Source organism: Tiliqua scincoides, chromosome 4 (genome assembly GCF_035046505.1).
Source record: "Tiliqua scincoides isolate rTilSci1 chromosome 4, rTilSci1.hap2, whole genome shotgun sequence".
Classification (NCBI taxonomy): Eukaryota; Metazoa; Chordata; class Lepidosauria; order Squamata; family Scincidae; genus Tiliqua; species Tiliqua scincoides.
Genome location: NC_089824.1, coordinates 31,028,224 through 31,044,111, shown reverse-complemented (window position 1 = coordinate 31,044,111; position 15,888 = coordinate 31,028,224). Strand labels below are relative to the sequence as shown.

Sequence of the window (15,888 nt, the reverse complement as noted above, 5' to 3'; positions counted from 1 at the left end):
TATGGAAAAGGCTTCAGGAGTCAACCTCGAGGCTAAATCCAGAGCCGGAGTCCCTGAGGCAGTTCATGGCTGAACACAGTCACGTTCTGGCAACTCCTGCAACGCCGCTGGAACCAACCGTATTGGCCTCTGCCTTTCCATTGGACCATTTCAGCGACGTGGAGAGGGGGGATTTGCTGCATGGGAAACTGTCTATCCTCCATTTCTACTTTACCCAGGCTTTGCGCACTGGAGAGGACACTCTGTTCCAGAACCACCATTCAGAGCGCGATACCATAGTCTTCCGAAACTGAAGGATGCCAACAACTCAACCTCCATTTGTGCTATGTATCAACACCACATTTCCAGCAATGAGTAAAGTATTTCTACAAAGTATATTAAGCCTTCATGGTAGCAAGTACTGTTTCACAAAGACTTGTTAACAGTTCACAGTTAGATAAACACTTAGGGAGATCTTTAGCACCATTTACCAAATATATTTCCAAACACATTCAAGTATTTCTCTTCCCAAGTCTTTATTCTATGCTTAACAGTAACTATTGGGCTTGGAGCTATGCAACTGTAAGATAATTAAGTTTAAAAAAAACCAGCACTTTCACTGTGTCAAAAACCATTTTCTTAAATTCAATTTCTCTTCTCAGCTAACTCTTATTTTTCACTCTTACAATGCTGTAATAGAAAATACCAAACCATTGAGAATCGTTGATAATCTTTTAACAATTTTTCCCCCCAAATGTTATTATCTGGTTGTATTCTATATACCTGACATTCTCCTCAAATCTGATCTTTAGTTTTATCTAGCTCTTCCAAGAGGATATCGTTGTCAAAATCACTAGGTTTAGCCTGCTCTTATATCTATTCCAAATTTTTGTGGTATTGATCTCAGAATTATATTTGACCAAAACCAGACTGAACAAGTCCTTAATGCTATTTGTTCCATTCATACTAAAACATGATTCAGGTTAATAATAGCTCCCACCTAAGAAAGACACTATGGTAAATTAGGAAAGTACCAATCAGGTAGGTCATTGGGATTCGGAAGAAACAATGTTTGCCAATCTACATCTTCATGGGTGTCACTGACACTTGTATGATAGCCAACTATATGGTCTAGGCCAGGGGTGTCAAACTCATTTCATACAGAGGGCCGAATAGCATTCATGATGCCTGCTAAGAGCTGGAAGTGATGTCATTAGGCAGGAAGTCATTAAACAAGTTTTAACCAAAAATAAGCACCTTTTTCTCACTTAGGAACTTATTAGCTGCAAATGACAGAAGAGAAAATATGCAAATCTTGATCATATTTCAAGATATGAGAGAACCCAATTTTCATGCGGGCTGCCCTTTAAGCAGTAACTCCTTAGCACTGCTCAGCAGCTGAGAGCCTGAAGGTTGGATAAAAAGCCCCTGGCCTTATGTTTGACACCCCTGGTCTAGGCAATCATGTGGTTAGCACTTGTGTATGTTGAAGCTGCAATATGGAAATCATCCACAGAAAAGGGGGGGAAGCAAGTTCTCAACAACAGGAATGACACATCAGCAACACATGAATGGGACTTGGGCACGAGTGAAGGCAAGTGCACAGACCTGGTATCATAGAAAAGTAACACGTTAGCTCACACACTGTTTATTTTTGTCATTATTGGACAGGCCTGCACAGCCTGCGATACACCAAGCTAAACACCAGCACTGCAGTTGGATGGATCCAAAAATCCTTTTTTTATTCTGGGCAGGCAATAATAATAGTACGTTGACAGATATGTTGGTGGTTGCATATACATGGTTGATAAGTCATATTGCTGGGGCGAGGGGAACGGGGTGACAAGTCATCAACAACCCATTTTTGCCCAGCCCACAGCTATACGCATGTGGTCCCTGTGGCGTTTATGCAACGTTGGGCAGAAATGACTTAACAATGCTTATTTAGTTTCATATCAATACAACCACACAAGGATGTCATTGGCTCAACACAGAATTTCAGAATTACTCTTTAGAGGACTTCTAGTATCCCTGCAGTAGGCTTGGCTCTGGTAACTGGAAGAGGTGGAGCAATGCAGATTTGCTAAGGGGCTGAAACAATGAATGAGGGCAACTGTAAATTACAGGTCATTCCATCCATTCTTTTTATCCATTAGAATTTGTGGACTTAGGTTCACAAATCATGGTGTGTTGGAACGAATGACTTCTGCACTTATTTGTTGACCAACAGTGCTGGTGGGCAAACAAATCAGTTCTCTGAAGGAATGGAAGTGACTCACAGGTAACAAAGTAACTTACAGATGGGCAGTTTTCCCGCCAGAGTCAACACCCCATTTGCTCCCCGATCCAGAAGTAATTGCAGTGACATCATCATCACTGCAATTACTTCTGTGACACTGCCTCCTCCTTTCCCCTTTGAAGAAAGGGGGGGGGGAGGAAGGAGGCAACCCAGGCTCCACTGGAGCTTTATCACGCTGCTTCAAGTGGCGCCCAGGAGGCAAGTGCCATCTGCCTCCTGGAAGCAGCACCCGCCTCTTGCGCACCACTTCCAGCGCTGTGGAAAAGCTTTGATGGAGCATCATGCGCTGCTTAGCAGTGGCGCAAAAGGTTCAACTGGAGCTAGAAACGGGGCGCACCTCCTCTGAAATTGGAGGAATCATGCACTGCTTCTGGCCAGCTACCTGGTTGTTCTGAGTGAGGGCCACCATCTTCTCCTCCCCTTTCTTCAAAGGAGAGGGGGGCTGTCCTCAGACACAGCTGGGATCCACTTTAGGAGTGCAGCCACTCTAGGCGTGGTTTCCCTCTGATCTGAGGGCCGCCTTCTTTTCCTCCCCTTTAAAGAAAGGGGAGGTGAAGAGGGCGGCCCACAGATTGGTGTGGTTCGTGCTGACAAAACCAAAGGTGGGGGGGGAGTGGGTTGTAGCGCTGCCCTCCACACGCCTGGTGCCTGGAGCATTTGCCCCCATTGCCCCTTCCCAGGTACCCCACTGGTAAGGAAACAGATTATTCCTTTTCGTCCACTATTCAGTTCTAAGCAAGCTTAAACTCTAGACAGCAGTGGGTATACATTACTCTGATTTTATCTGCCAGTGCCAACAGTAATTATTTATATGCAAGGTATCTCTTGGCTTCAGATTGAAAGAGGTGTATTATGCATGCAGTGGATTTATTCTGGGTTTATTCTGCCGCAGCTGCCAACAATACTTGTGGCAGCACTGTATATAACAAACTCAAGATTTATATGAAAGCAGGTTTTCTTTTGGAGAAAAGTTTATTTTTGGTCTCTTGGCTCAAAAGGCAATATATTTAAAAAATGGCCAGATTTGAATTGGGGAACGAGGTCAGGGATAGAGGACTGCATTTCAGAAGCGTTTCGGCATGGAAATAGCAAGACAGCTTTCAGACTGATAGCTGAATACTAAAAGGAGTTTAAGATGAAGAGCAGAGCAACAAGGATTTCACGATAAATAATGCAACTGCTGGGCCCAGTTTAAACATTACTCTCTTCCATGGAGGTGGTAAATACCAGTTCTCTTCAGCAGCTGCTCTCCAAGATTGCAGAAGAAAAAGAGGAGATGCAGAGTAAGTGGGAATTATCATCTATGAATGTCATATATGCAACTGGCCATCACAATATCATGTGGCAAAGAATTCCACAGATTAACTACACGCTGTGTGAAGTACATCTTTTTGTCTGTCTTGAATCTCTTACCAGTTAGTATCATTGGAAACTGACAAAGGGTCAAATGTTTCAGTAATGTTTAGACAATGAGGAAGTTATGGGGTTATGCTTTTAGAGCAGGGATGTCCAAACCTTTTGGCAGGAGGGCCACATCATCTCTCTGACACTGTTGGGGGCAGGGGAAAATTTACATTTCAAATTTGAATAAATTTACATAAATGAATATATTAGAGACTTATATGAATGAATGAATTTTACCGAGCTTATTTATAATACACATGAGATCCAGAAAAGGGGGGTTGTTAAAATAATTTCTGACACATATAACACACCTCTTCCTAGGGAAAAGTACAGAATAAACTTAAGAGGAGTCAGCATGGGCTCCTTCCCCCCCATACAGGAGCATGTTTTTACTCTCACTCCCCCCCCAATCCTGGCAACAAGCAGTAGCAAAGGAACACTATCGGTCGGAAGTGGTGGGCACCTGCCCCTCAGGACAGGAGTTTGTTTCTCCTCATTCACACAGGGAAGGGAGCTGCCTGCCTCCCTCTCTCAGTCCCCCCTCCCCCAGCCTGCACCCAGCACCAAACAAACTTAGAAGCAGGCAGAGGGCTATGTGTATTTCCCCATTCACAAACTGACCCCAACATCTTCCTCCCGCTCTGCCAGCAACCCCAACCAGCAAAAACAGTAGGTTTCCTCCCCATTCAAACATCCTGTGAGTTCTCCCTGCAGTGCCAGACCCCAACCCCAAGCAGCCCAATCAGATCCACACTTTCCTGGGAGTAAGCCCCACTGACTCTATGGGACTTACTGCCAAGTAGACATGCTCTCCAGCTGCATTCAAACAACCCTGTGATTTCTTCCCTTCGGTGCCCGCCTCCAACACCAAGCACTCACAGCCCAATCGACCCACACTTTCCTGGGAGTAAGCCCCACTGACTCTATGGGACTTACTGCCTAGTAGACATGCTCTCCAGCTGCATTCAAGCATCCCCAGGACTTCTCCCCTGCAATGCCATCCCCACCCCCACCCCAAGCACACTCACAGCTCAATCGGATCCACACTTTCCTGGGAGTAAGCCCCACTGAATCTGATGGGATTTACTGCTGAGTAGACATGCTCTCCAGCGGCATTCAAACATCCCGCAATTTCTCCCTTGCAGCGCCTGCCCCCCCAGGCACACACAAGCAGCACAAATAGACCCACAGTTTCCCATCCCTCCTCAGTGCCTACCCCCCCCCCAACCCAAATAGCAGGGCAAACAGAGCCAGGACTTCTCACCCCCATCCTACACCTGCACTCAGCTGCAGCCTCCCCAACCTAATGGGTTTCGGGTGGGTGGGGCTCCTGCTCTGCTGTGAATGCTGAGCATTTTCCTTGCTGTGGCTGCGAAGAGCAGTCGTGTCGGGCCATTGAGGGCTCTGGCTGGTCTCCAGCAGGCCGAGTGCCCACTTGAGATGGGGGGCTCCCTGGGGGGCTGGATTGGGACCCCATGCGAACCGCAAGTGGCCCGGGGGCCGGAGTTTGGGCAGCCCTGTTTTAGAGGATTGCAGACCGATATCATAACTTCTGTGCCAGCCATTTAGAAAACCAACAGTTGACATTTCTCATGGTGAAGTTCTGATACTTAGCAAGTGGGAGAATGCTAAGTATTCACACTGCTTTATTAACATTGGTGAAGTTCCCAACACTCAGGAATGTGCTGTCCTGCCAGGCTTTTGGCTTCTCTGTTGTGTGACTGCCATGATGATGACAGTGATACTGGACATTGCTCGTTTTAACCTGCTGCTACTAATCTGCTCTGTTTTCATATATTTGTGATTTTGCATTTTATTGCTGATTGGCTTTATTGTAACTTTACATGTTGTATATAACCTTGAGATTTTTAACAAAATGTAATGGCAGAGTATAAATACTTAAAAAATAATTCATGCAATAGTTCCAGAGAACATGTAGACATACCTAAACTAGTCATGTTGTAACAAAGGATAGGTGACATCTTCACAACTTACATAGGATTGGCCTTTTGTTTTTTTAAAAGGGCTGAGCTACTACCGCCCCCCAGCAATGCACAGCTTGATTAATATTTGAGTGACTCTGTATCTGGTCCTCTTAAATCATCTGCAGCTAGAGATCATGGAGGTTTGCAAGGTTTCATGACAGCCTATTGCAAGTGCGCCAAACCAAGGGGAGGATCTGCTGGTGGAATATCACCCCATCTCAAGAGGACTTTCAGTGGTGCGTCGCTGTCTGCTGCCCCCCCCCTCCCCAGCCACTATCAGGCATTTTCAGGACTGAAGCCTTTCTTGCTCCCTACTGAATTATATGGAGATATAAATTCTTCTAACAATAACAGTATTTCCCAACGAATTCAAAAGGAATACTTTTAATCCAAGTTGGACAAATCCCTAAACTGTGCTGCCTTGCCTAGGCGTAGTGATTCATCATCTTCACCACCACCACCACAGAGTGGGAACAATCTACTTGTAACCTGTGTGACTCTGAATCACCTGGCAACACTATAGATGGAGAAATGGGAAAGAACCCATAATAAAAGCCTTATATGTATCTCAATATGTGGTGACTTCAATGGGAAAGCAGTAATTTCTTCAGACCGCTAGTAAGCAACAATGGAATTTCACAGTGTACCTCTAAGCATTCTATTAGCCAAAACACAATAATAGCACAAATACATCACAAATAGAGAAAAAATTTAAATGTCCCTCACCTTATTTCAGGGGTTCCCAAACTTTTTTGACTGGTGGCTCCCTTGACCTACTGAGTCATTGGCTGCAGCTACCCATTAGGACTACAATCCTATACAATGTATAGGGCGGCTGGTATTTTGCTGCTCCCTTGACTGACTTCTGCAGCTTGCCAGGGAGCCATAGCTCACAATTTCGGACCCACTACCTTATTTAATTGTCTAGGACTGCAGATAATATACGTATGCAAGACACTATTCCTTCTGATCAAGTAGCTCAAGAGATGTACTACTCAAAAATGTCTTGTACCTCACAGAGAACAGGTGAACAGCTGGTATGTTAAAGCTTTTTTGCACCTGTTTGTAAGTGTGCACTTGATCCTCATCTCCATTTTATCAGATTACAGGAACAAACTTTGATTTCCGTAAACATGTTTCTTATTCTTGTGTTGCAATTTCTTAAGTTCTGTGTGAGTAACATTACTCATCTTTCCGTGCCAGTAAATTTTATATTTCAGCATGAAACTATCAAGCAATGGAGATGAGTAGTGTTGAAAGTTATGGCAGCAATAGTGTGAATTTTACAACTACTTTCCTGTTGCTAGATTTGGCTTGGCACAAGTTTTAACACTGCATATGTCTTTGACAGTTCATTTTTAGCACCACCTAACTTCCTTATCGCACTAGGAAGGATTTCACAATCTGCATCTCTGCCATGTTAAAAGAAGAACAAAAGAAAAAATCATTTACAGGCTTGTCTAGCATTTTCTTATTATCATCGCCATGGAACAAAATGAAAGAATGTTTGTGTCTTGTAAGCAGTTATTCATGTCACAACAGCCAGCAATAGCTCTTTTGCACATCCTGAGCCACAAGGCAAAAGTTTAAGTACATGAGACAGCACAAAAAGATGTTTGATTTTACAACCATACACTTTTACATGAGCCAGTGAGTTTATCAGCTTTCTCTACAAATATTGATGTCAAATGTAGATAAATTAAAAACAAAACAAACTAGAGACATACAATGAATAGCCTTCCAAACTTGCACAAAAGAAAATCATTATTTGAACTGAAGGTATAAAGTCTAGCTGGCAGTTTTGCTTTTCTTACATTGTATTAAATAGGTGGGGTACAAAGCTATATGAAGTAAAATGTATTCTAAGATTGTCTAAATTTTTAGATTGTCATGTTTACTTGCAAGCAGGTGATTGTGTCTTGGTCCCACTGCAAAGGGCAGGCCGAGAGGAATGCAATACCACCAGAACGGTGCCAATCCGATGAACGCTATGAAAAGTGTTCCAGTGGGTCCTGGCAGATTGTCATTCTAGAAAGTGGGTCCCAGTTCTAAAATGTTTGTGGACCACTGTCCTAAACCTTTATTACACAGTCTGGTTCCTTGCTCTTTAACCTGGTTGCATATGTAGCTTTATAACAATGTTATGCAGTGCATCTGCCAATTCTTAAAGCAGATGTCAGTAGACAGTGCTACAAAGCAATGAACTTGACAGCATATTAAGCAGGTGTGCAGCTGAAACCAATGCATGTTTACTTGGAAGTATGTCCCACTTAATTGGGAGTAATTGTCATTGAAGTAAGCAGATATTGTGATCTGGAATTTATTTCAGAGGCAAAGTGAAAAAAGTTGATGTAGATGGCCTCCTTTCTTTCAGCCCATGCTCAATTGAGGCATACCCTCTACCAACCCATTTGGCACAATATTTGAAATCTAACTTAGTGGCCATGTGCTCTAGGAAGGCTATGGCTATAAATTACGTAGATGGAATTGAAAGAATAGATACTTAGGCCTTACTGACTCACTGAACTTACTGACTCATTGGTGTATCAAAATGATTAGGGTACTTCCACATCAGCTAGAACAATGAAAGCAGGTACGTACATATCACATTCCACTTTGACTACTAGTAAAGTCTGAAAATTGATTGGTTGTACATCTCCACCCTCACCTAAAAGATATGAAGCAGAACCTAAAACAGTTACTTCCGCAACAGCTACATGTCAGAAAAATATACAGTCCAAGGCATCCGGATTACTAGGAAAGTCTGAAAAATGGAATTTTTTTACATCTAACAGTTGAAACTGATTACATGAAAACTCTGTCAGCCCTATAGATTCAGGGAGGCCAAGCCATACATGGAGCAGAACGCGTACATGCAGGAACTCCCCCTTTCACATGCTTGAACCAAACTCATATTGAGGAGGAATCCAAAATGGCAGCCAAGAATGAATCTATGCTGGCAGAATGCAAACATATATACGATAAATTCTATAAATACACACAAAAAATAAACATGCCATCTTCACTATCTTCCTAAAATGATGTCACAGTGTGTCCTTCAAGTGCTTCCCCTCCCAGCTTGTTATACGTTTGAGTTCTTGATGTACTCCACTCTAGTGAATTGATTTACTGTGTTCTGTAACCATACAATGAATGACCATTGGAGAAACCAAACAATGAGTGACCATTGCTGAACTGGGAAAGATCCATCGTTGTTTCTGATCACAGCTAACAGGGAACTGTGACAGACTTACAAGGTGTCAACCATGGCCATTTGCTAGCTAATTCCATTGCTGCCAAAAAAATGCTGCCCACAATTAAGTACTGCCTCTCTGTAATTTTCTCAAAGGAGAGTACTATGAACATGGAAACAGAAAGAGAAGTTGATGTTCCTAGCTCTGACCACAACAGTAATTACTGCGACTTACCTCAGACAAGAGAGACACTGAGGAAGCTATTGAGAAAAAGGGGAGAAGGAAATCCGTTTCAGGGGAAAGCTTTAAAGTTGTGCTGGAGAATGAGTGCAGGGTGGGGGGAGTGCAGGAAGCAAGTAAGGACCAACAGAGTTAAGGATGGGGATGAGAATCACAGAAAGAAGCCATGGAGTTGTGAAGTATGGGGGAGGGAGGAGTAGCTACAGATTTAAGGAAGCCCTGGTGGTGTATGCTCTGCCCTGTTCTTAAACCTTTGAGCTATGATAACTAAGTCACCATAATCCACAGAGTTAACAGCAGAGCGTTTTCATTTGGTTCCCTTATTGTTGTTGGCGTAAATATTTCTTATTCAACAAGGCTTGCTTTATAAATAATCATATCCTACACGAGTTTTGACTCCCAATGAACAGGTTGCAATGATAAACTAGTATTTATTCAACATAAAGTATAATTTTCACATTAAGCTCAAATTAGATGCATATTTAAGACCTTTAATTTTAAGCAACAGCTGATGCCTGGTGCAAAAAATTAACAAAAAGAGAAAAAAAAAGCTGCTGGGGAAAAAAATCCCAGTTAATTCCACATGTTGTATTTTCTGGGTTTTATGCATTTTTTTTTTAATTAAGAAGACCATTTGCATGAAAACAGGATCTTTATTAATAATTCATTTCCCACCTGAAACCTGTAATGTCACCATATCAAGAGGAAATACATTTTTATATAACACAGATGAACATGATTAGCAAGATAAACAACTGATGCTTAAAATAAGCAACTCTGATTAGCAAAAGAAAAAAAAATCAAATGAAATAACGTGATAAGAATGCACCTTTCCATATTCCATGCTACTTAATGCACACAAAGTACATAACTGAATTTTCCCCCCAGTACCACCACATGTCCTCACTAATATATCCCAATACCCATACAGATTCGTTTCTCTAACTATGCTGGTCCCAGTTCCAAGTTCTGTGTGTAGCATAGAGATAAGCATATCCATTCTGTAGCTGAATTCTTCTTGGGTTACCAAAACAATCCAGGCATGAATCCACCCTAAATGCTGGGGGTAGGGCTTTCCCGTGTATTTCAGGTATTTTTGCATGGAATCACCAGTACAGCACTTTATGTGAAAGTGCCAGTTTCTAAGGATTGTGTCTAAAGCTGCTTTGCAACTGTGATAAGTCACAAAGTGTTTTTCATTTCTGGTAGATTTGGGGCCAAAGTGTTGTAATAGAAAATATACACATTTAAGGTCACATGGCACAGATTTTGCCACTTAGTGTGGCAAATGAGTACTGAAATCAATGAAGATCAAAGCAATCCTTATGATACATAGTAGCACCAACTTCATGTCAGAGCTAAATCTTTCATCTCTGTGCTTTTGTTTAAAAGTGCTATAGAAAGTCTAGTGATGGGTTATCATACACCTGTTCAGTAATTGAGCAATTTCATGCTACTACTTTATGCTACTATTTAATATTGCATTTCATCATTTGAAAGTGTGCTTGAATAAATTTACTGCCCTGAACAGCTAGTGAAGTCACCTTTAAATCGCTTCAGAAGAACTACTCCAAGCAACAATGGTAATTTTGTTCTTTTCTGCAGAAATCTTTTCTCCAGGCAGTAGATCTTGCAAAATTCCCTGATAAGAAACCAGAGGAATCCAGGAGAAAAGATAGGGCTAGCTCTTGACTCCAGTCCTCCAGCTGCAGTGAGAAGCATTTCAAAGGTGGAGCCTTTACTTGGGCAATTGTCTCAACACTGATTCAAACAGGCAGTTCACCTTGTTGTAAAAAGAGCACTTCTTAGGAACTGCTTGTATTCTTGATTATTTAACTGGAGCATAGTATGTCACAAGATAGCTCTGGAATAAGCTTCTCCTTACCTAACCTAGCAGTATGCATAAGTAGCGCATTGAGCATACAGATACATCTCTGCTGAACCATTTTCCATCACTGCCCCCAAATGCAGCATTTTCAGGAGTCTCTCTACTGAATTTCTTTTTACTTGAGTTTTGGTTTGCACTTCTTACCTTTAAAGAAAACAAAATTCCCGTCACTGTTTTCATAAACGGCATCGATACTTGGAGGCAGTCCCCTCCAGAAGTAGGTAATCTGCATGGGGTATCCATCCATGACCCTGTTATTTCTGACACGCCAAAACCACTGATCCTGGAAACAAAGAAATGCACCTCTTATTACACTTATAGTGCACAAAACCCTTTTCAAAGATATAAAACATCATTTAGCATCACCTTCAGATAACATTCTTTTATATTCCATGTCATTTGACTAAAACACACACACAGGTCTATGAAAGGTCTGAGTGCAGACATAAGATCTGCAGTCTCTCCCAACCATGCTTAGAAGTTAGGGAAATCAACATGTTTCCTCCACCTCTTCCTTCCTGCTCAAATACTGCTTTCTGTTCCGTGACTTTATACTAAAACTAACCACAGTTGATGCGAAACAGAACCATCATTACCACAGCTTGCAAACCCAACATGTAATTCATTGTGTATATTTTTGTATGTGTATCATATTCAATTCTGAATGAAATGCTAATAAAACTTAAAATGAAAATAGGACTGCATGGTCTTTTAAAAAATACATATATTTCCAATTCAGTTTTACTGCACTTTCTCTAGGACAGTGTTTCTCAAAGGATGCTCCTAGGAACATTCCTGGGGTTCCCTGAATTCTGGGGGTCCCCTCCAGCGGCTCCATAAACACATCATAAGTGGTCACCATATGCTTGGTGCTGCGCTACCCTGCATATTTGCTGGTGCACTGCGGCTCCCTCAGACACCACCTATGTGCCTGAAACTCTCTTTAGGAGTGTAAAGGGCTCTGAAGACCAAAAGGTGTGAGAACTATTGCTCTATGACCAGAATCTGATAAAAGTCATTGATCAAAAACCAAGCATTGTTAACTTGATGATTTAACAGTCGCCTCTATATAAAATACGTATTTCCTCTAAGCTTCTGAAAGGAAAAAAAAAAAACATTTTTACCACATATTTTTACTATATGTGATGCCACTTCATACCTGCTTATTACAGAACCATGGCTAAAAAATACCACTAAGGGCACAATCCTAACTTGTGCTGGAACAGGCAAGCCAGAAGGCTTGCGCTGTATCCAACGCAGGATTGTGGCCAGAAGCGGCTTAGCCAGAGGCAAGGGGAAACTTTTCCCCTTATCTCTGGGTAAGGGCTGCTGGCGCCTATGGTCTCCTTGGACTTGTGCCACCTCCTGAGGTAGCACAAGTCCAAAGAGAGTGGGAGCAGCTTGAAGTCGCTCCGTTCTCCCCAGGAACAGGGGTTGGGATCCGGCATAACTGCTGGATCCCAGCTCCGCCTCCGCTCCCCGCCTGCCAGCCTCCGGGGTCACCCATCGCCCTCCTTCCTCCTGCGCAGGAATGCCTCCCTCCCTCCTTGCCCCCCCACGCCTACCTTTTTGTCCTTGCGTCGACTCATCCAAGCCCATGCAAGGAGCTGAGGGAAGCTACTGCAGAGACTTCCGTCAGCCTCCGCAAGCTGGTGCTTCGAGAAGCAGCGGCTTGGCTTCCTCCCGAGGAGGTGCAAATGTGCTTTAGGGCATTGGATTGCACCCTGTGTCATTCATCTCCTTACACTGGATTAAATCAGATCACCAGCCTGCCCACTATAAAAGTGCATTGATTTTATACAAAGTTGAATTTAGTTACCAACACCCTGGCAGCAACTCTTCAAGTGTCATTTGGGTCACTAACTTTGTATCACACTCCATAACCACAGATCAAACTGCATTTCCCAGAAGTTTTGAATTTATGATTTGAATATATCTTAAGAAAAGAACTGATGTCCCTGAAAACATTGCCAGGCAGATAATAAGTACAGTGTGGCACAGGGATTGCACTACAATTTTCATTGCAAGTCTGTATTCCAAGTCAGCTAAAGCCATCAGAACTTAACCTGTTGATGCTGCCAATGGCATCACTATTGTCAGACGTTAGTCTCAGGAACTATTTCCAAAAATCAGATGGTCATTCTGATTGAGTCTTTCAATCTAATAAATGTTACACTATCTAAAACTTGCTCTGTTTTGTGTTTTTGTGCAACAGATAGTGTCAACTCTTTTAATGCCTTTCCAAATGGTATTCATAACCTTGCAGGAATAAAACCCAAAGCACAACACGAAAAGATCTGTCAGGCCTCCATGACAGCCCACTTTTCCTTCTGAAAAGGTCAGTCTGCCACAAAAGGCTTGTGATTTTCTAGGACTGCAACAGCTCTGATAGATGTCTGTGAGCTCAGAAAACAATCATTATCAACTATGGAACTGGTGTGGAATCTCTCTGTCAAATGTTGTTATTCTCACCAAAACTTTTTACCTTTCTTGGTTGTTTTGCCTCAGCAGGAAACTCCAAATTTGTCTTGTAAATGGTGCTTTAGGTGAAATTTTGTGGCAATTCTAACCAACATTGTTCCCAAAGTAGAACAAGAATGCTATCCTGAGAAGCAATCCTAGATACAAAGTTATTTTTGTGCTTGTATAAGAAGTGATTTTTGGCAATCCTTCTTCCTGCTGTAGCCACCTGCCACCCTGATCTGGAGGGTTCCCAAAACCTCAGGAACCGATCTTGATGTGGGGATGGGGGGGTGGGGAAAGGAAATCTGTGAAAACAGATATGCTTTTCACTTGTGCAAGAAAGATGATATAACCCACTATTTTTCTGCAAGCTGAAAATTTAGTATTTGTGAAGAAACGTGAACTGGTTCATTTCGGTAGCTGAATAAAAGAACAGTCTTTAAATGAAAAATTGTCTTCTGGAATTTACAGTTAAATCTAGCTAACGTTATACGAGTCCAAGACAGCTTTTTTCTTCCATATGTGTTCTTTCCTTAGTCTTTAACAATTTACGACCATCTGTCTTAAATGTGTTTAAATGCTAATTTACACCAGCCAATCTCCAGTGTGCCATGTTTTCAAACAGACATGCTTTACCAGCATCAGGTCCTTCCTGGTGAGGTTAGTTGCCCTGCCTATCCTACTTCTTTCTCCTAAAGGTGTGGAGAAGGCTTTAGTGTCTTGGTGGTTAGGGAAAAACAATTTGCACCTCCTCATATGCATTTCTCGTTACCATTTAACACATTCCAAGTCTTAGAAGGTGGACTCTGGTGCTGGCATAAATCAAGCCTGAATCCTCAAAAACTTTTCTTTTGCTCTGTAACAAACTGCTGGATCTTCTGAGATGAGGTCCAAGTGATCTCTCAAGAAATTAGTTCCTGTATTTTTTGCAGAAGCAAAATCTAGGACTAAGGGCCCAATCCTAAGGGATCACTATGCAGGCAGAATGTGAGTTCCACCAGCATAGTGTGCTTCCTGGCTGAGCAAATGCAACTCTGCTGGAGAGTGTAGCCTGGCGGCTGCTAGAAGTAGCGAGCGGTTGGGTCAATATGGTGATGGACTATGGACACTTGCCACCTCAGGTAAAGCTGTGTATGAGGTCAGACTAAAGCGGGGAGAGGGTGGAACAGAATTTTGATAGGGTGGGGAGGAGGGTGGTTCAGACCCAAGAAGGGGCAAATTCAATGTCTGCCAAAACCTGACCCTCTTCCCAGGCCTCATCCATCTTCCTCGGTCAATGTGGACTTGCACCAATGATATCTATGCCACAGATCCAAGTTGACTCATCCACAAAGTTGACCCATGTTGAACATTTGCAAGTGCACAAATGTTCCCTTACTCAGAGGGGGCCTTTGGAGGCCAAAACCTCCCTACCATGGGATTCCGTGAACGTCACATTGGTGCTACTACATTGCTGTGCAGGGATTTACAATGAATAAAGCTTATTCATGGCATAATATTCAGACTGATAATCAAGACTTACTGAGATATATAAAATTGTGGTGTTAAGGATCTCCTTCTAAAATTGGCCTATGGAGGTTGCCTCCTATGAAAAATGATATAGGCTACCAAACCATGTAAAATTGCTGAGTTAACCAGTATCTACAACTCAAACTGATCTTCTTTCGCTGGTACACACAGAACAGTGATTTTCCAGTTTTATGAGGCATAGCTAAATGCCACATTAAATTTAACACAGAAATTCTCAGATATATTACCAGACTATATATACCTTATCAGGCCAAGGAGAAATGATTTTAAAAAATCTGATGCTGGCAAACAGAATTTAAAAACTAAATAAAATATCTTGTGTTAGTTCTCTAGCTATGAAGGATGAAACTACATGTTATGAAAAATAAGAGTCTACCACCAAAACAGCATACTGCTAAAACAAGTAGTATAACATGTTTTGTACCTTGACACCATTACATTACACGATTCTCTGCCCCGGGTACTGGGAGCCAATGATGTGTGTTTCCTGCTCTTGCTCTAAAACTTGATGACAACAGGACTTTACTACAAAATATCAAGGGAGAGTCCTTGGCATGGGAATGACATTTTTGGTATCAGCTCTCTCATTTATTTATTTACTGGATTTGTATTCCGCCTTTCTCCCCGAAGGGCACCCAAGGCGGTTATTTCCTATAACACATACTATTGGTAGTAAAGATGACATAGAATCATAGATCTGGAGAGGGACTTGTAGGCTCTTGTCCAATCATCTACTCATTGGTGGAAAAACAAATCTAGTCCAGTTTCTAGTAGAAAGCTTCCAGATAAGGAGAACCAGTCCCACCAGCAATTAGTTACACTCTCAAACTCCTATTGCAATTTCTCCTAAGATATTCAATTGCAATTTAAGCCTATTAGTAGAGATGTTTGAAAATTGTGTTATTT

At 42.2% G+C, this 15,888-nt stretch overlaps 1 protein-coding gene across 1 annotated transcript in view; it reads right to left on the bottom strand.

Annotated features, from left to right (window-relative positions):
• The window catches only part of MMP16 (matrix metallopeptidase 16), a 115,163-nt gene that overhangs the window by 19,093 nt on the left and 80,182 nt on the right, over positions 1–15,888 (bottom strand). Inside the window, exon 6 of the mRNA XM_066623763.1 lies at positions 11,134–11,272. Coding sequence (XP_066479860.1) covers positions 11,134–11,272 — 139 coding nt within the window. The remainder of the gene's footprint in view (positions 1–11,133; positions 11,273–15,888) is intronic.